Below are 20,483 nucleotides of genomic sequence, written 5' to 3'. Positions count from 1 at the left end.
ACGTATGCCACTAAAAATGAATGATAGTTTAGAGGAGTATACAAACTAGCAATCATTAAAAGCTATAACCTCCTCAGACTTTGTCAGACCCTTACACAAAGTGTGCAGAAAAATCATTGAATTCGTATTTGAAAAGAAAACAATAAAGCACTGGACTGAAACTAGTGCTAGTCTAACTGGTATGGTTTGTTAATGGAACTGTTGTGTCAAGCCTTGTTTCCCTGCTAAGGTAACAATGCATTTGAGAAGGGAACAGAGCTGAGCAGCTAAATATATTTTACTGTGGGATTTCCATAGACCTTATCAAAAGCTGCTGATTGCTTCTTGTTTCTCCAAGAAGCAGTCAAGTATTTAAAAAACAAAGCCAACAACAGCACAAACACACACACACAGAAAAAACAAAACAAAAACAGAGAGAAATGGGAGGAGAGGGGAGAAGGGGCCAGATTTTCCACAGGCTCAGTGAGTGGAGATAAGCAGATGCCTCAGGAATGCCATGATGTGCTGTTATCATGGATCTCTGACGGGGGCAGCTCTATTGCCTGGTGCCGGTTGGTACCACGCAGCCTGAGCTGCCAAATGCAAAGCCACAGACATCAGGCAGAAGGAATACGTAACCCTGCTCACAAGGAGTCTAAATTGAACCACGTCGCCTGAGGCAAGAGAGAGAGCTGGAGTGAGCATGGACCACATGGTTAATGCTCTGCTCCATGCTCAGCTTTGGCAGAGTAATTAGTAAGGGCTGGAAAGGAGAGTGAAAACATTATCCATAAGGGATTTCATGATGAAAATCTTGAATTTACACAAGCCGCATTGTTTGAAGGCAAGCCACTGATCAATTAAGAAACGGTGTTTTGGATATTAATTGTTGGGTGAACAATCCTGCATTCAGTCTCCAACAGGATACTGTAAAATTGAAATGGACGTGGAACAAGGGCACCAAGAAAGCTATAAAGCAACAGAGGAACTATCCTAGATAAGACTGAGTTTGTTACTTAGGAAAAAGATGAATCATAATGGGATATCTTTTCTCTGCACATAACGAATAGTAAATAAGTTGGCAGCTTTCATTGTTCCTCTTTAGAATGCAGTTCTAAAGGTTTGGTGGCACTGGGAGGGAACTAACTGGAACAGAAGAATGACTGTTTCTGCACAGAGCAGTGGAGTTAATGTTCAGAACTCTCACAAGACTTAGAAGGATTGAAGCAGTGTGCAATGATGTCTCTTGTATGTGGTCTTTGATTCTTAAGTGCACTTAATAAGCTCTTTGGAGCAGGTTGTGTCCCACTCTGTGTTTATGTATGTCCTGATGCATGGGGATTCTACTTCAGGCTTAGAATTTAACTTGCAGGTGTTATCACAAAGCCATGCAAATTGTTTGAAGTGAAACTTGTCACAAGGTGGCTTTGCACTGGAAACAGAAATTCCATTCTTTTTCCTTTGTTCAGAAAAACACAATAAACCTTCCCCAAAGTAGTATCATGGCAATGTGTAACAGCAGTGTGTTTTGGAGAACTTGAGAGAGTTTCAGTGCATTTCATTACTGATGCTGAATGAACTGGTTGAAATGTCTGCAGGATTCTGTGAGGGTACAGACAGCCAACATACCTAAACTAATTATTAAAACGTGGGTGGGTTTGTCCTCAGTAAAAAAAGCTTAGAAGGGTTAAAGCTGAATTCAGTGCTGGGGAATTTGAGGAGAAGGGGATGGTGGGAAGTGCTAAATGTGCTAAGGTTATTTGTACCCATTTTTTGGTACTGATTTCCCTGTTCTTTTCACTCTAAAAAGGACACCCTGTATGCCTACCCCTGTGGCTCTGACCACACTCCCAGCCCTATGGCCAGCCGGGTACCCTTGGAAGCAGCCCCGCTCCTGGAGAAAACTGAGGCCCGTCTGACAGCTGTGGCAGTGAATGTGGAAGATGGCCACACCATTGCTTTTCTTGGAGACAGCAGAGGAAGGCTGCACAAGGTATGATCTGCATGCAGCAAAAAGGATAAAACTAACCAGGGATGCTCAGGTAGAAGGGGAAAAAAGGAGTTTTTCTTTTTCCTTGAGAAGTTGAGTTCCTACTAAAGATCATTATCATCAGACAGTTTCTTCTCACCCTGTACTGCCTGTGGAAAATGTGAATGCCCCAAACGTGCTCACATTGTCTTTGGTTACAGCTGCACTGAGCCAGCAGCAGGGCTGGTGCACCCTGCGTGGTTTGCACAGGTATTTCTGGGCATGTGTTTCCTGTGGCTGAAGTCACTGCATGGAGGTTCTGGTGGGAAGTTCAAATCCTTGCACACAGCAGTGGTTCCAGCTTGTATCCTGTTGTAGAATGGGTGCCCCAGCTCCTGTGGTGGGGCTTTGCCTGCTCACAGCTGTGACTCTCTTGCAGGTGTACTTGGGAGCCCAGGGAGAGGCGCACACCTACGCTTCGGTATCTATCCAGCCAAACAGCATGGTGAGTGCAGACCTGCTGTTCGACCAGCTGCAGGAGCACCTCTTTGTCATGACCCAGTCAATGGTAAGAGCAATACAATCCCTTCCACAGAGGAGTTGAAAGCACTACATGTCCAGACAAGCTGCCAACAGGAGCAGGGGAGACAGGGAAACTGCACCTGGCTATGCCCGTGCTGGGCAGCAGCTGCCTGCCAGTCTTCTTACAGGAATGGGGACTGACCTTTCCTAAAAGATGGAGGAAGCAGGGAGAGAGCCTTGTTACCCTAATCCATGGCTTGTTTGCACGTGCATTTTCTGAAGTCTGTCAGGCTGTATCAGCAGTGATGGAGGAATGTGAACTGCAGGCTGTAAAAAGCTGCTCTGCTGGGATGAGTATAAGGGACCACCAATTCCTGGATTCCACTGTGTTGAGCAGGAGCTGTGTGGGCAACAGTTTGCATCTCCCCTTGAGCAGAAGAAAGCCTCTGGGTTCACATGTGACTCAGCTTGGTTTTGTAGGATCTTAAAAAGGGATAAGAGAGATTTTGTGTAAATAAAGTGTAGCACTTCTGTTTTTAATCAGTTAAAAGATGAAGCTGTTCTTCTGTAACGTACAAAAAGCAGGAATGTGTGGAAAATGTCTTCATATAGCAGAGGTGTTCTCTGACCAGGGATATAATAACAGACTTGCAAATGAAATCAGGTGGTAGAAGGACCCATGTGAAGCACCTTTCTCTTTACCCCTGCTTTCTGTAATTCTATTTGTACTTAGAGGCACTTGGAGGAGAAGAGGCACTGCAATGCCTCAGGCTTTTGAGATACTGGTGTCTGCTGAGTAGGAAATCCAGCTATGGATACTTTATTTGAGAGGATTTGTACCACCACTCATATCAGCTCCTTGAGCTGGAAAGAAAAGGATCCTCCTTGCAAAGGAAAAGCAGTCCTTGAGTTACTCTGAAGGAAAGAGCAAACAAAAAATGAGAGCCACTGCTTCCCTTCACTCCCCCAGTGCACTTTGAGATACTTGTAAAATTTGTAACACTTCAAAGCAGGAGTTGAAATCTCTGAGTGGAAGAAGATTAGGGAAATCTGAAATATATCCTTAACAGTAATTGTTCTGCTTATTAAAAGATGCAAATTACATCATTTACTTAGCAAAAGTAATAGGTCTGGGATTAGAAGTTGGTATTTCACAGCAGCTGACAGTAGTAACTGAAGTGTAGTAGCAGATTAAAGAGGGCAAGAGGTTGAAATCAGCTAGGGTGGTAAGTTAAAGCAGAAGAATTTTGCAAGTAAAATTTACCCCGAGATGGCAGAAAGTTTTTGCTCCACACTGATCAAAGCTTCAGTGTGCTTTCAGTCAAAATGATGGTTCTGCCAGGTAGAGTTGGGCAATAGTGCAGATGGATTCAGAGGCCTCAGCTGTAGATGCTGTCTCCAGCTTCAGTCACCTGCATGTCAGGAGAGATGATCTCACATGAGAGAGTCCAGAAAAGCAAAAGAGTGGATGATATTATGTTGGCTATTCTGTAATTCACTTTGTTAAAATGCAGTTTCATGACTAAATAAAATTTCCTCCTTGCAAAATGTCTTGCGGAATAGCCAACGAATAGCAATACAGTTTGCTTTTCTCAGTGCTTCTCTACAGCCTAATGTTTAGGTGTCCTTCACCAATATATGAAGTGGCCATTCAGATGGGCTCTGGAAACTTTTCCTTTTTTCTTTGTCTCTATGGGAGGATAAATTGAGGCTCAAGATGTTGTTTTGATGAGCACGCACATGATGGGACTTGCTAGTTAGGCATTAGAAGCCAATGACCTGGGATCTGTGTTGTGTGTGCTGTGTTTTCCACTTTTCATTTCTGTCTTTGACAGGTGGTAAAGGTTCCCATAACGGAATGTTCACTGTACTTGGACTGTGAGTCCTGTCTGGCACTGAAAGATCCCTACTGTGGCTGGTGTGTCCTTCAAGGAAGGTAAGACAGATCCCTGTTCACCTGTAAGGATTTTGGAGGTAGGATGCCTAGAGATTGTCTCCGCTTACTCTCTTTCTTATTATCTATGTCTGGATTTAGTTTATTTTTAGTTCCTTTATGGAATATTTGCTCCAACTTACCATTCCTCTCTCTGCTTTCCTAAAACACTGCCAGCAGCAATAACAGTTACATTTAGGGGCATTTTTCCATTGCAATTTTTGGGTCTTCAGCACCACTCACCATTCTCCTGTTCATTAGTTTTCAGCCTTGTTTTAGTCCAACTTCAGCTCAAACTACTACATTGCAAGTTTAGAGAAACTATATTTTCTCTTCCTCTGGTGTATTATTTTGCACTCTTTCACTTCTTGCTCCTCTAGTGCTGTTGCTTAATGAGACATGGTTTATTCCAGTGTCTGTGTCTGCCTGCCTGCTTGGCTTCCCTGTAGAAAGTCACAGGAATAAGTTCATGACCCCTGAAGCTCAAGAAGTGCTTACTCATTTATAATTTCACAACAGTTCATGCTATTATTGAGGGTGGTGGGTGGCTGAGACTTCAGTGGCTTGTGTAGTAGCTTCCCCAAGACTCTAGCAAGGCTTGAGACAGGCAGTGTCTGCTTGGAAGCCAAACACAAACTGCTGCTCAGGTTTCTCACAGGGCTTCTTGCTGTTCCCCTGCAGGTGCAGCCGTCGCTCCGAGTGCTTGCGGTCCAGGCTGAGTGAGCAGTGGCTCTGGAGCTTTAACTCTACACAGCAGTGTCTGTCTGTCCAGTCACTAACTCCAGCCAATATCAGCAGAGAGGAGAAGAGAAATGTGAGTGGTGGTGATCCTCTGATGATGCTCAAAATTATAGAAAGTCCTCTGCAAACTGAGGAGTCAAAAGTCTTTCTGTTGCTTTCACTGGGGAACACTGAACCTTCAGGCACACTGTCTGCCTCACATGGGGGACTTATATCCTGGTACAGCCAAGCTGTTAATTCAGTTCTTTGGTTGTTTCTTTGTTTTCCCTAAAACTAAATGTCCTTGCCTGCTAAAAGTTACTGGGTATTCTGGAGTATGTGATGCCTGCTTGGATGGGGACCCTCCTTGTTTTAGTATCTATAAGGTGCCTGTGTCTGTGCTTTCAGTGTTTCTGTCACTTGCTGTCAGGAAGGCCTGAAAGGAGTGGCCCAAAATTACAGCTCCTGTGTGTCATGTGATAGCTGGCAGAAAAGCTAAGAAGGTGCTGGAGTGATTTGAAGTCTGTCATTGTGTCAGGAGGTGGCAAGAGCCTGTCTTTTGCTATAGGCTTGGGCAATGGGGGAAGCTGTCAGTTGCTGGAGGGATGCCAACTTCAGTACAGGAATGGCAAGAGATGATGAATGGAACAGTCAGTCCTAGGAGACATTATAGGAAAACGAGTGTTTTGGTAGATAATACTTTATGGGATCCTTCCTTTGAAAAAACAGAACAAAAAAAATACATTAAGTAAAGGCAAATTATTTACTGGATATTATTGAACTGGCAGATATTCTTGGCCATCGTGGACTTACCTTCTCTGCGTGAGGAAGAATTTTACTCATGTTATTTCGAAGATTACGAAAGCCCCGCAGTTCTGACAGAGTCAGGAATCATGTGTCCTTCCCCAGATCCCAGCCAAGCACCAGCTTTGCCAACAGGAACAGGTTAGTGAAATGCTTTAAATGGAGCATGATAGCTCTGATAACATTGTTGGGAGAAAGTATGTTGTAGGTCGTCGTATTGCCAGGATTAACAGCCATGAATGTGTGTGGACTGTCAGCAGGTGTTCATTTCATTCCTCATAATATCTGTTTGCTTTCTACTTATGTCACACACATCCTGTGCTATTCTGGGCTGTTGCCAAATTCCAATGCCAAATTCTGATAGTTGGAAAGGAGATCCTGTTTGAAGGGTTGTATGCAAATCTGAATGTGATCTGAAATGCAGTTTAGAGAGGTGGCTGGTTTGGCATCTTTTTCATAAATCTGGAGAGAAAATGCTCATAAATATTGTTTTATTATTAAAACCAAACAAAATGCAACCTTCTTAAAATCCATGTAGTGGGAGAAAGAAGTACATGTAAGGAAAGGCAAGAAGAGACCCATGGTCCTTAAATATAGAAATAAATCTTCAATGCTGCATAACCTCAGAAAATACACAGTCAGCCTGTGAATAATAGCTCTCTGAATATTGCTGATTGGCCACTCTAAAGAACCTGGAAAGTTCTCGATTTGTTTTCTTTGCATTGGATTTTACCCAACCTGTCAGTGTGAGCTCTGATGAGCTGATCTCTTCAAAGAGCTTGTTCATCTGAAGTAAAAGGCAGGTGTCCATTGGGACACATTCCACACCATTCACCTAAATGGCTGAAGAGATTTTTCTGTGCAAGTCTGCAGCTGGCTAATAGGTATGAAGCAATCTCCATGGACATAACATTGCACCAGAACTCAGCTAACACACTCATTCAATCTCAAACGCCTTCATTTTCAATATTATTTGCAGTATTTTAATATCTGGCTTTCATACTGCTTTAGTCTGGAACAAACCCACCAGCTCTCCATTCAGGGTGGTCAGGCAAAGAGGGGAGAGGGCTTCATGCACTGCCACTGCAAGCAGAGGGGGCAGCATTTGCTTCTCTGTTTGGTTGTACGGGCCTGAATTTAAGCACAGTTATGCAAAATCAGTGTAGATAAAGCCATAGCCTAGTTGTTATTATTACAGGCTTCAGATATTCTTATCAACTCTTTTGTAAGTCAGTCTTGCATTTATTCCAAGATGCCTTACCTACATTGCTTTCATATTGTGTCTGAGACTTATCAAGTGGCTCCTGTTCTGCAGCATACACTTGCTCGTGGATGGTTTCTGTCCGTTTGATCTATTTGTGTTGTCCTTTTGCTTCCGCAGTGCTTCTCCCACTCAATGAACTATGGCCAGGCATTCCTAGCACAGAGTTTTGCTGTGTAATTGTGCCTGCTTCTTCTTTGTGTTCTCTTGTTCCTCAGACTTCCTCTCCCCTTCACTGTATTGTTATTCCTTTTCTGTGTGGCTTCTGTACTCTGCTAAGATGAATTTGAAGCCGGTAACCAGATTCATACATTGTTTTCTAAATGAGATCTCATTAGGGCCCTTTCCTATTCCTATTTATAATACTTTCCCCAGTTCACTAAAATATTTGCCATTTTCCAGCTTTATTTTAAAGGTTGCATACCAGCTCATCTATCATGTGTAGTTGTTGAGCTCCAAATTAGTAGCACAAGCTCTTGCTCTCAATCTGCAAGTGCTCCACCTCAACTTCTGTCAAATAGCATTATTGGCAGTCATTTGGAAATAATGGCCTTTCCAGAGAAAGGAGCGTTTATAAATATGGTGTCATAACCCTGAAATCCTGGGAGGTGTTAGTCCTTCCACCACTGCCAAATGGAATCACCTCTGTGACAGTGATAGGAGCTGGCAGTATTGCAATGACTCCAGCCTCCAGCTGCATATAGCCTTGTTTTCTGCACATCCTGGGTTTCAATACACCCCTCATCAGTGTTCTGTTAGCATACTGCTTCCCTTGCCATCCTGTCACAAACCCAGCTTAGACCTGACTGGTTCTTCACATGTTGATAGTTTTGTTGTGACTAGACATTGCTTGCAAGAGGATATCTGAAATCTCATTCAGAGAGGAACACTTCACAAGGTTCTTGTTACTTATTGTTATTGCTAACTGCCTTGGAGAAACAGCAGCTCCTGGGGTTGAGCAGAGAATGTGGTATGTTCCCATTGTTTGAAGAGCTAGTAACCAGCTCAAAGGTTGGAAGCATTTGTCTGGGACAAGCTTAATTAGCTGATTTAGTGCTCTCATATGCAAAATATCTTCTTCCAGCTGATGCTATCAGCTGCTGTAAGTTTTGACCATCTCTGCAGCTATTTGATCTACAGAAAACAGTGACAGTCTCTTCCCAAAGAGAACAGGGCTATCCTGAGGCTTGTAGTTGATGGGAGACCTGGATTTTAAAGCAGATAAGCCTTGAGTTGTTGCAAGTGAGATTAGAAATCTTATAAACCTCTTTCCTGACTCACTTCTTAGTCTGGTCATAGAACAAAGCTCTCAAGATGCAGGCAGCATGTGAAGGGCACATCAGTTCTTAAGGCTTCATTTTCCTTTGGATGACAAAAGACAATCAGCTTTGAGCCTCAGTGTTACTTCTTCCTGTAATACAGAGCTGGCAGTGGAATTATAGAGATAAAGATGGACAGATCTTCAGACCAGGCTTCTTTCCCATGGGTTGGCAAGAGCTGTCACAAACTACTCCTGATGAACTTGTCCAACCTGTTTTTGGTGTCCATAGGATAATCCAGTGATTGAGGTGCTAGAAGCCTGGAAGGGAATCTCTCTCAGTGTTTGACAGTGTCTATCCTAAAGCATGCTGTGTCTCCTAACAGTATGGCAAACTTGTAGGGGCTCCATTTCTAAGAAATTTTTATTTTCATTTTCAGATCATGTCACCATAAAGCTTGTAGTGCGTTTCCATGACATCTTCATTGCTTCTGTGGACTTCTCTTTCTATGACTGTGCTGCAGTGGCCCTGCTGTGGAAATCGGCACCGTGAGCACCTGCTTTTTCTCTTCTGTAGTTCTAGGGAGGGTGGCTGTCCCTTTCTGGGTTGTCCTGTCTTAGTAGCTGCTTTTCTGTCATTCTTCCAGGTGCCAGAAGTGTGTGAGCAGTCTCTGGGGATGTAACTGGTGCATCCAGCAGCACCTGTGCACCCACAAAGCAACCTGTGAGGAGGGAACCATTATCTACAATGAAAGGGTGCGTCTCCTGCTCAGTCCTAGTCCTGTGTGCTCTCACAGCCTCAGTGAGTCAGATCTCCTCTCAGGTAAAATGGCAATTGTCAGTCACATCAAGCAAGGAGGTGAGCTGTTGGAGCAGAGGAGCTCCCCTTGGAGTGACATGAGGATCTGCATCCCTGATACTACAGGTTTCTGGGGGAGTGCCGTCAGCTGAAGCAGGTCACCCTTGTCCTGGGACTATGCAGCCAGTGTGGTCAAAGTGGAAGGACAGGAGCAAGCTGACAGGGAGTGGAACAGGTGCCCAGTTTGTGGCTGCCACAGGTGGCCTTGCGTTTTTGTGAAGGATGAAGTCTAGCAGACCTCCCTCTGAGAGGAGGCCAGTGCAGGCATCTGTGGGAAGAGGGAGTGTTGCTGGATCTTCTGCACTATGAACGTTCCCCAATCCCATTCTAAAAGATTGTATAAGATGTGGCTCTTGTTAAAATCCAGAGGGCAAAACAGCTTCTTGTCTGTGGGAAGTCATATGGAATGTTTTTCTGCTTGAGTTTTATTCTGTTTCGTTTCTTTCTCTCTCCTCATCCCACCGTGTTGTTTCTTTCTAGGCCCAGATCCCAACCTCGAGTGTGTATCCCTCTTCAGCTGCTCCCCTCACCAAGTCCTCTACCACAGCCCCCACCATGGCCACAAAGCCTGTCACCACCCCTGTGCCCGTGAGCCCCAGCACTGTGCCCCACACGGAGCCCATCCACGTCACGCCCTCGGCGGCCTCGGAGGTGATGCCGGAGCCCACACAGAGCCCCGGCTACCCCCACCTGAGCCTCGCCACCGACGCCGCCTCCCTCCAGGCTGCCACAGAGTCCCCGCTGCCACCGCCAGCAGACAAACCTGCTGTCACTGTGCCAGACACAACTTCTCCTGCTGCATCTGTCCTCTCCAGCCCGTCTAAAAGCGTGGATCACATAGCCTTGCCCACGGAAGGGCCAGCCACAGCCCAGGAGGCCCAGCACACAGACCCACCCACCACACTCGGGGGTAGCCCTCTGCACACGTCTGCAGTGGCTGCTGTAACACCATCCCCTCATGTCATGACTTTCAAGTGGCTTCCAAGTCCTTCTCCTATGACAGAGGCATTGACATCTGCCATCTCATCTCCCCAGACCCCCAGCCAGGTGCCAGGGAGCCCTGTGGTCTCTGATGATGCTCCTGGATTGCCAGGAACTGAGCTCTCGGTTTCAGAGCTCCCAACATCAGCTCCCCCACAGTCACTGCTGGAGGAAGACACAGAGCTCCAGGACACAGAGGACTGGATGGATTTGCTGCAGGCTGAGAATGACACGTCTCTTTTCTCTGCTTCTACTCTTCTGTCGGGTGATGGCGATTCTTCAGAGAGGGATGTCCCTGACTTCCCCAGGATCCTTCACCCTGACCTCGATTATCAGTATGATGTCCCTGAGTTTTGGGAGGAGGTAAGTTACTGGCCTTTTGTAGTTCACAGTCTAAGGCTGTAACTCTGAAGTTTTCTTACAGATTGCCAGTCTAGTATTTCAGCACACAGGAGGTGTTGTGTCCTGTGGTTTTTTTCAGAGTGAAGAGCCTAGCTGGGGTCCAAATGCATGTCCCTGTGTGCAGGGAATCCAGGGATCTTCGCTGTTTCCAGTCAATGTGGCAAGGAAGATAACCCTGCTGGGAAAGAACTTCCACCTCTATCAGGTAGTCAGCTCAGTGCCATCACCAGTAAGAAATTGCATTATTGCAGAGCACTGTTTGGGCAGCTTGGCCACTGGACTGCTAAAAATCCATGTAAGATACAGGTGTGACTCTGCCTAGATTTCTCCTAGAGAAATAACCTATTTCTCTTCATAAAGAGTTCCATAGCTGGATATATTGGTGTACAGAAGGTGACTCAGAGACAGAGAGTACAGGTGTGCACCAGCCTGCTGGAGAAGATCTGCATGTATTTGGTTTAAATTGCACCTGTGCTGCACTGCAGAGGGTAGTTCATGGAATAACTTTCTGCTGAATCCATCCTGTTTGTTTGTGTCTCCATAAGCTAAAGACAAGTCATCTGTTCCGTTTCCTTTCTGGCATGCTCGTGTTAATGTGGCTATTCCTGCCATACCTGAAACTTCCACAGTGGGGAAAACCACACTTGACAGTTGTTTCTTGGGTGTGCCTCTGATAAAAATTCTCTTGGCTTCTGAAGACAGAAGGTGATTTAGTAACCTTTGACAAAAAACAACTCAGAACATGCAGCCCACAGTCTAATTGTTACTTTATACATTAAACCTGACATACTGCACTGCTCAGAGGAGTAGAGCTGTTTCCAGAGAGATGCATATCTAGCTTTTTTACAGGAAGTACCTAAGCAATTCAGTGGAAGGTTTACAGCAGAGGAGAAATGTACACTTACTCTTTTTTACATGCTCTAATCTGTGTACTCTAATCTTCATCTCCAAGCTAGTATTTCACAGGGATGTACTGGCATAACTTCACAGTCCCACTGTTTTGGTGTTTTTAATTTCCCTCTGTGCTAAGTTCTCTGCAGAGTGACACACATGCTCCCTTCTAGGTGTTTTGTGTTGGTTTGTCTTCCATACATGGAGACAGTCACAGCATGGAGAGCCTTTGAATATAGCACAGAGTGGGCATAACGAGGGAAATGAGAGGAGCATGTTGGTGGCTTGGGGAAAGGTGCTGAACTCAGAGGCAGGGGAGCACTTGTGCAGCCCGAAGCTGTGTGTCACTGGGAAATGGTGCCAATGTGTCTCCTCCTGCAGGACCAGCAGTGGGACTATGAGTGTGTCTTGAATTTGGAGGGGAGGACAGTGGTGATGGAAGCTTATGTGGAAAGAGAAGAAACAAACAAGTCCCTCTGTTATATCACTTGCCAGATGAACGAGGTGAGTGCTGAGATTACTGTGCCATTTCACAGTTCACACAGGTGCTGGTTTTGCTCAGCAAGAGTAGGATGGAAGGCAAGCTCTGGAGAAAAAAAGCATGGTTTGCAAAAGTATTTGTAGAATATTTAGCACTCTGGGGCCCTCAGCTGTGATGCTGCTGCCTGCCAGTACTGGTACCTTCAACCTCAGGAAGTCTGTGCAGTGTGAGCCACATGACCTGTTGCTTCACTGGCTGTAGCAGGGGATGGTGCTGTCTCTAAACTGGCCAGCATGGTGCCACTCCTGCTTTAGCTTCAGGCACTGTTGTTTGTCATTATCTGCACCATGACTCCTGTGAGACCTCCATGATGATTGTTCTTTTGTGAGAAGAAAAATGCTGTTAGTACAAAAGAAAAGATGTTAGTAAGAAAAATGCTGATTTTGTCCTTGGTGATAGAAGCAAGCCTGTGGATTTAAAATTATCAGGGAAAATTAAAACAGACATGTACACTTGTGGATGCTGTGTGAATTTTACTTAAGGCAAGATTTGCAAGCAGAGATGTTATTTTTAGTTCACAAACTCATATAGTTAAAAGAGAAGAAAAACACAGGCTCTTGTGCATATGAGCCCTGCAGACCAATTGTGATCCTACATCATCAGTTGTAGGATCAAGTAAAATCTTGTTTTGAGTTATGTAATGAAGTTGCATAAATGCCAGCTTGAGCAGCTTTCTGAGCAAGGGGCTTGTGGATAGGGTTGGCCACTTAGGAATGCAATTAGGAAGTTAGGCAAGTATTGTTGTGAGCACAGACTTGGTGTTCAGCACTCATCTTAGTGAACCAAAACCTGCTACTCTTCCTAGAGCAGAACTGTGACTGTGAACCAGTGAGGACAAGCCTGTGCTAACACTGCCCTAACTAACACTGCCTTGTCTGCATGCATGGAAGCTCCATGTAGGCTGTATGTGCCATGCACTGTTCAGTGTGGATGTTGATGCTTCTTGCCTATTCAGCTGGTTTGATTTTGCCTCTGTTAAGTCTTCTTGATGATCTTTGTCTTTGCAGTACACTTACACAGCACCTCAACTCGAATTCAATGCTGTGGTGTTTGTACAGAGGCGACGACACCTTCGAGTGGACAGTGCTGCAGATCTTCATGGTAGGAGTGCAACACCTTCCCAGTAAAAATACAGCAGATGAGGTGGAAGGGAATTGAGAAATCCTCAAATGAGGCTTTTTGTACCTGTGGTAGTCCTATCACAAGAAAACTAAGAGAAACAGAGCTTCACTTCTGTCACTTGTCATGGGGGCAGGAGGAGGAGTGGGGTCTGTAAAAGGCAGGTTGCTGGGTTATGCTGTGCCCTGTGGGGATGTTTGCAGGTACCTCTGAATTTTTCTCCTTTGCAGTGACTTTTTACAACTGTTCTGTGGGACACACTGATTGTAGCCGCTGCCAAACAGCTGACTCAAAGTACAACTGTGTGTGGTGTGGAGGTGACAACCCCAGCTGTATCTTCAGGGGCTCTTGCAAGGAAGAAATCGAAGACCTGTGTCCAGCACCTCTCATTCACTCTGTGAGTAATTTGCTCACTGGCGTACTGCACACAGGGCAAGGAGGGCTCTGTTCTGCAGCAGAAATCAAAGGGCTGTGAACTCAGAGTGCAAATAGTGCAGCTCATTAATTTATTGACCTTCTGAAGAGAAAGTTCAATTGGAGTCCCTCAGTGTTGTGAAGATTCTACACTGTTGTTGCTGGGCGTTCAGTTTGCTGGTAGAGAACAGTAGGGAATGATTCGTTTGTATCTCAGCTGAAACTGGCACGCCAGAATCATTCAGGAGCTGGGAAATGGTCCACAGGATGGATCCTCCAACTATCCTGAGCCAGACCCTGAAACAGGTTGGCCCAGCTATGCCTGGGGCAAAGGAGGGTAAAACCTAATGACAGCAGCACAGCAACGATGGGAAAGGCATGACGGGTTACTGGAATTAATTATTTTTGTCTGTTTATTTTAAATGTTTCTTGCTAACTGCCACATGACAAGTGTTTGTAGCCATGTGTCCCTTTTGCTGTCAGCTTGTCCTCCCTTCAGTGGTGCACAACATCCATGTGCTGCATCTTGTCTTAGTTTACCTTGGGTGCTGCTCAGGGGCACAGCTTTGACATTTGTGCAGCATGCAATTCATTGTTGTCCTGATGCTGAGGGGGGAATGGTGCTTGCTGCTTCAATACTAGTAACATGTATTGGCTTGTGCATTCCCACTCTTCAGCAGAAATGCCCTGTGGAGTGGTCAGCATGTCAGTGGGAAGGCAAAGCAGAGCAGTCTTTGCCTTCTAAGTGAACTATCACCTCTGGGTGGGGACTGCTGGCAACAGCAAGGTATGGGAAAGAAAGCTACAACTGTGGTGTTCTTTATGACCTTTCTTCTGATGAGGCTGCAACCTGGGACTAGTCCTAGCCAGTAAAAGGAGCCAACAGCAGTGACCTGAGCAGGCAGAGTTTGCACCAGGGCAGCTGAAGGGCTCTGTGCTGTAGATCGGTCACCAGACTGTGGAGCCTGAGATACTGTGACATTTACACATGCGCGGATGTCTTTGCAGGTGTACCCCCTGTCTGGACCAGTGGAAGGTGGCACTAGAATCACCATCACTGGCTCAAACCTCGGGCAGAAACATCAAGACATTGCAGAAACTGTCACTGTTGCAGGAATTCCCTGTGCCGTAGATGCTCAAGAGTATGAGATCTCTAGCAGGTAGAGTATCTGTGAAACCTCCTCCCAGAGGCAGGCGCTGGCTTTTCCCTTGGCTGCTAACCCAGCCTGAGATGTCTTTGCCTTTGCTGCAGTAGCTGTTGAGCCCTGCCCGTTCCCAGGGAGTGCCCTGAGTCAGGTCACTGTGTGAGTAGTTGCTCAGGCAGTGACCCTATAGGGATAAGGCTGTGTGCAAGGCGACAGCCGAACAGTGATGGCGTGTTCCAACCACACTGCCCAGACAGAGCCCACAGTCAGGTCAGGGAGCTGTGGGCTCAGAACCCTGCGGTTTCATGGGTGTCTCACTCAGCCACCAGAGATTTCAATACAGCAAAGGACATGGCTTGTGCAAGTGTCCCTGACAGGGAAATAGCCTGACTATGTTAATACAGGGTGAGGATGGGAACACGTGGTGGAAGGCACACCCCTAGACTGTCAGTCTTCACTTGCTAGCAAGACTTCCCCACAAGAACAAAATCAAAGAAAAGATCCTCTCTGCAGGGGACAGATGAGGAAGTCCTAGTGGGCCCAGTGCCACTCTTCTAGTGGCCAGGAGTGCCTGACAGGTCACACAGTGCGTGTAAAAGTAATGGTAAGGAGAAGGATGAGAAGCAGGAAGACCTATCATACTGAATTTGGCTTATGTCAGTGACAGAGAATTGTGCAGCCAGTGTGTCTGGCCAGGGCAGAACAAAGTAGTAAAGCAGTAGTTAGGTGTTAAGAGGTATGAGTGGGGGATAACTAGAAGGCAAGGGGGAAAGGATATTTGTGTAGCTGGCCTGTGGCAGGGCAGGTAGATGGGAGTTTTGGACAAGGGAGGGAGAGGAGCCAAACAACCAGTAGGAGAAGAGGAGAGCGATTGTGAGTAACCTCTTATCAGAGCTATCACATACATAAAAACATTAAAAGCATGTTTTTCCATTCCATGGTAGTAGTAGTTGTAGCACCCTTCCCTCTAGGAGCCAGGTAAGATCCTGCTGGGAATGGCCTGCTGTGTTGAGCAGTGTTGTCCTGTCTGTGCAATTTGTTTGTCTGGATCTATCTGCTTTTTGTTTTCATCCTAGAATTAGAGCATAATCTTTCTGAGGTTAGCACTGTCTATGCTCTGTATCTGTAAATCACCTGGCATCACAGGGTCTTGGCTTGGACTGCACTGCTTAAGTTCAAATTCCTCAGCCTCTTTAGTTGAGGGGATATAGCTGTGAACCTGGAACCCGCTCCTGAGCAAGGCCCAGACAAAATTAATCTCTTGCTATGCAGGAGGGCTAGGAAGTCTCCTGCAGATTAGCTTTTCTGTTAGCAAATCAATGCTGTAACGTGGGACTCCTTGCTGCTCTGTTCTAAGTACAATTTGACTTTTCATTTTGTCAGCATCTCCCATAGGAAATTATGTCTCAAAAAAGGGCTGGGAGGAATGACTGCTGCAGATCGGGGGATCTGGCTAGTTGCAGAGGCCACTGCTTGAAGACAGGACAGCTAAACAGTGACAGCTAAAGCCAGTCCTTGAGTCGTCTCCTGCATCAGACACAGCACTAATGTGTGGATTGACCACTGCTGGCCTGAGGTCCTCCAGATGCAACTGATTTTGATCAACTCTGGAAAATAGAAGAGTTGTTGGACTCTGTGCATCTGTGACACAGTGGGATTCATCCTGTCTGTTGCAGAAAGAGTAATCTTAGATAGAAGGAGTCTGTTTGGAACTGATCCCTGCTTTTTTCTGCTGCACCTAACCCAGCTTTTTTAGAGGTGTTTCTCGATGTTTGGTTGCATATTCAGAGCATCAGATAAGGCTGGAAGAAGGAAACTAAATGTTTTTGGTTGCTAGATGTTTTTAGGACATGCTACAATGGACGCAGCTCCCCTGCTCTCCCCTGGTGTGACTTTGTTCTTGGATTGTCCTGCAGCATCGTGTGCGTCACTGGCGGGAGCTGGACAGAGAGGTTTGGGCATATAGTGGTGGAAGTGCCTGGAGGAGGCCGTGGAGTTTCTGGTCATGTTTTTACCTATCAGGTAACATAGCTGTAATATCTCCCCTGTTTTCCCAGTATCTCTGCTAAATGGCTGTTTATTGCATGAACTTACAGGAGTCTACCTGGCACTTGCTGCTGGTATTTTTATCAGATTTTTCTGCTGCTTGTGTTGTGTAGTGTACTGGGATTTTGGTTTGGTTTGGTTCTCCCTCACTCCCTTTTAGATTATAAGAATAGCTGTACTAGATAATAGTAAAGATCCTGTAGTCTAGTGATTTTATTTCATTCTTGACAATGGTAACTGTTAAATACTTAAAGATACTCTCTATTTTTCCTCTGTGTTTCCAACTTGAAGATTTTTTTTTTGACGGCTTAACATCTTACTAAGACTTCTGACTTTTCTTTTGTTACTATGCAAATTGCATTTGAACATGCTTTTATCTTCTGACCTGCACAATCTGGTGGCAGTAAGTCCAAAATTCCTGTGCATTGTGCAGAGAAATGTTTCCTATCATTTTAAAGCATGTTTCTGATAACTTTTTGGTATCTTAAATCCAACACTATAAAATAACACTTAAGTAACTTTTAAATACAATTGCCTCTTTTTCTTTCTGTCTGTGCAATTTACAAGTTATATATGTAGTTGCATGTCCCCCTCTCCCGTGGGAAGGGGAAAGGGATTCTGACAAGTCTTAAGCTCTTTCATTTTTGGCTTGATAGAACCATTTTATGTACTAGATTGTGCTTGTTGCTCTTCTCTTGGTTATCACCAGGATGCTATTTAGAGACTAGCAGTGGTGTACGTGTTTGCTTTTTATCCTGTAACTCTCCCTCCTCCTTCTTACTTCAAGGATCTTGCTTTTTGTTTATCAGCAGTGACTTACTTGTATCTCTCTGCCTGGTTTCTCTAAATTTTGTTGCAGCTCCTCAGTGGTCCTAATTTTTTTTTTTTTTTTTGTTACAGCAGGTAACAGGTCTCAACAAAAATTCTTAGGGCTCCCTGCTGTTAATCTCCTCATCTGCTAGGCAAACAGGCAATTTATTTGCTACCTTGTTTTTCCTAACATGAGTTATTAATCCAATTACTGATCTAAACAACCCCTTTGAACTGTTAATCCCTGGGTTTGTGTGTGAGGCTCACAGCTCTGCTGGTTGCAGCATCCATATGCCTTTGGCAGTCTGTGGAAAGGTCCTGGATTCCTGGTTCTTGCTGGTGTGATTGATCCCTCCTCTGCTCAGTAAAGTAACTGCTGGAGGCCTGTGTGTGGTTTGGAACTGTAGCTTCTATTTTCACACCATTGGAGGACACTGAACACATTCTGCTGTTTTTTTTCCTTGTCTTATCTTTTGAGATCCTTGTCACTCACTTCCCTTTTTTTTTTTTTTTTTTTTTTTTTCATCTCTCTTCTAGAATCCAGAGCTGAAATCCATTGTTCCAACTCAGGGTCCCAAAGCAGGAGGAACCTGCCTTACCCTTCTAGGCTCAAAACTGCTGACTGGGCACCCTAATGAGATCAGTGTCCTGCTTGGAGACCTGCCTTGTCAAATGTAAGATCAAACTTGCCAATGTGCTGGCTGTGCACTGCCCTGACTCCTTCCCAGAGCCTCCCAAGGTGTGATGCTGCCCTGGAGCAGCTGGAGCTCTGCTTTCCTCTGTGTTCCAGGGGATCTTCCCTGGGAGGGTCATGGCAGCAATCTCAACCAACTAAGACTTTGGCCCACCTTCCCTGGATGTGAGCAGGGCTGCTCATCTCTGTTCTGCTTGTCCCTTGACAGGGCTGTAACCCATCCTGTCACTCTGCTTTTGCTGATAGGCAGCTGCAGCTGGCTCCTCCAGCCTGATCCCAAGAGCTGCTTGTTCTCTTGCACCCTGGGACACACACACCTGCCTCACCTCACTGCTGGTGAGAAGCTACACAGGCCTTGGTGGCATATGTCCAGTCTCCTCAGTCTGGACAGTGACTGTACCTGCTTTTTGTCCATGTGCTGCTCCTGACAGCTGCCCAGCAATTATTACTTGCACAGATAAGGCACAAGAGCTTTCAGCATGAGACTTAGGAAAATAGCAGAAGAGGTTTGCAGACTCTGTGCAAAGAGAAAGACACATTACTATAAAATCTGTCTCTGCAATGGCTGTGTTAATCCCTTGTTCTTCTTGTCTCTCCAAGCCTCTCTGAGATGACAGAGGATCAGCTGGCATGCCAGACAAGTCCCAGCAATGTGTCCACAGAACTCCCAGTCACTATCAAATATGGGGAGCAAGAGCGGAGACTGGAAGGATCCCTCTTCAGATATACTCTGGATCCCAACATCACTTTTGCGGAGCCACCTAAAAGCTTCCTCAGGTAGCAAGAATGAGTGTCCTTTTCCCTGGGCAGTGTGCTGGGGCTGCTGCACCAGTGTTATCTCTGAGTGGTACTTTGGAGTAAAGCCAGGCTTGTAAGAATGAGCACAAACAGAGGGATGGGAGCATGGATGAAATTGAACTGATGAATAACAAGTGAGTCAGATCAGCTACTTTTGTCTTTCAGCGGAGGGAGAGTGCTCAGAATTCATGGATACAACTTGGATGTTGTGCAGAAACCAAAGATCCGGGTTACAGTTTCTCCATCGGAACGCCGGCGCCGAGGAACGGGGCGATGGCGAAGGATCATCCCAGACTCTGAGTGTCCTGAGGATTCTCTGTGCAGCATCCAGCAGGTAGCACAGCACTCAGTGGGGATGTGGGTGCACAGGGGTTGATGTTCCACCTCTGAAGAGGAGCACTCTCTTTCCCTAGGACTTTTTTCTTCCCACCACTTGCTGTTATCTGCTTGGATTGTACCAAGTCTTGGCCCGTGGAAGTGTTCTCTGCCAGACTGAGAGGTTAAGCACTTTCACAAACATTTCCATGGGCTGGGTCTGGCTCTGCCTGGAGATGTGCAGGATTGTGATGTGGGACAGAAATAGCAAGGCAGCAGTGTGGAGATAAAGAAATCTACATCTGAGCCAGAGAGCTTGTGTGGCCCAGTGTGTCTGTGCTTCAGATTCTTCCTTTAGCATATGTCTTTCAGTCTATCCCTCTAGTTCCTGGGATCTCTTTCACTCTGACGTACAAAACCAGGCAGTGAAATTATCAGCACCACAATAATTTTCTGCTCTCCTGCTGCCAGTCTGCTGAGATGGGTCATTACAGAAGTATTGATGTGGTCACCAAGGTCACAGAGTATGCAGCAGAATTTGCAGAGGTAGAGGGTGGTTTGGCAGCCCAAGTACAAGAAGGATTTGCATTATTAGTGCAAATGATGAAGGGCTTCCTGTCCATAAATGCACTCCTGATGCACATGCATCAATAACAGCTGTTTTTATCAATGTTCTTAGGAAAGATTTGTGGCTGTAGGGCAGCAAAAAAAAAGACTCTAATACTTTCACCAAATGTGTAAAACATATTCAACCAGGCATGAGAACACTTTCACAGAAGCATTCAGACTGGGAAAACAGCCTTGCATTGAAGGAATTTGGTCCTGTTCTCTCAAAGCAGGGAAATCTGAAGCTGGTCTCTCTCCAGAATTTGCTGCCAGGGGAATGTCAGAGCTCATTCCCACTGCTGAGACCTTCCAACAAAACCAGTGCTATGAAAGGTTCCTTTAGAGGAACATGGGGAATTCCTCAGATCCTGGATTTTTCCCCTTTACAGTTAAGCAGGGTTCTTCTGGCATTTCTC

At 45.6% G+C, this 20,483-nt stretch overlaps 1 protein-coding gene across 4 annotated transcripts in view; it reads left to right on the top strand.

Annotated features, from left to right (window-relative positions):
- Window positions 1-20,483, top strand: part of PLXNB1 (plexin B1) — a 77,613-nt gene that overhangs the window by 41,923 nt on the left and 15,207 nt on the right. For all 4 annotated transcript variants that reach the window (XM_063411718.1, XM_063411720.1, XM_063411717.1 and 1 more), the window contains exons 4-20: window positions 1,790-1,972; window positions 2,388-2,516; window positions 4,306-4,406; window positions 5,085-5,217; window positions 5,912-6,068; window positions 8,887-8,995; window positions 9,094-9,202; window positions 9,786-10,649; window positions 10,768-10,893; window positions 11,961-12,083; window positions 13,128-13,221; window positions 13,470-13,636; window positions 14,662-14,813; window positions 16,715-16,820; window positions 18,192-18,328; window positions 18,949-19,125; window positions 19,312-19,480. In XM_063411718.1, the coding sequence (XP_063267788.1) occupies window positions 1,790-1,972; window positions 2,388-2,516; window positions 4,306-4,406; window positions 5,085-5,217; window positions 5,912-6,068; window positions 8,887-8,995; window positions 9,094-9,202; window positions 9,786-10,649; window positions 10,768-10,893; window positions 11,961-12,083; window positions 13,128-13,221; window positions 13,470-13,636; window positions 14,662-14,813; window positions 16,715-16,820; window positions 18,192-18,328; window positions 18,949-19,125; window positions 19,312-19,480 (3,036 nt within the window). The remainder of the gene's footprint in view (window positions 1-1,789; window positions 1,973-2,387; window positions 2,517-4,305; window positions 4,407-5,084; window positions 5,218-5,911; window positions 6,069-8,886; window positions 8,996-9,093; window positions 9,203-9,785; window positions 10,650-10,767; window positions 10,894-11,960; window positions 12,084-13,127; window positions 13,222-13,469; window positions 13,637-14,661; window positions 14,814-16,714; window positions 16,821-18,191; window positions 18,329-18,948; window positions 19,126-19,311; window positions 19,481-20,483) is intronic.

This window comes from Prinia subflava, chromosome 14 (genome assembly GCF_021018805.1).
Source record: "Prinia subflava isolate CZ2003 ecotype Zambia chromosome 14, Cam_Psub_1.2, whole genome shotgun sequence".
NCBI classification, from domain to species: Eukaryota; Metazoa; Chordata; class Aves; order Passeriformes; family Cisticolidae; genus Prinia; species Prinia subflava.
The sequence above is the reverse complement of the archived record's forward strand: the minus strand, read 5'-3'. Positions and strand labels throughout refer to the sequence as shown.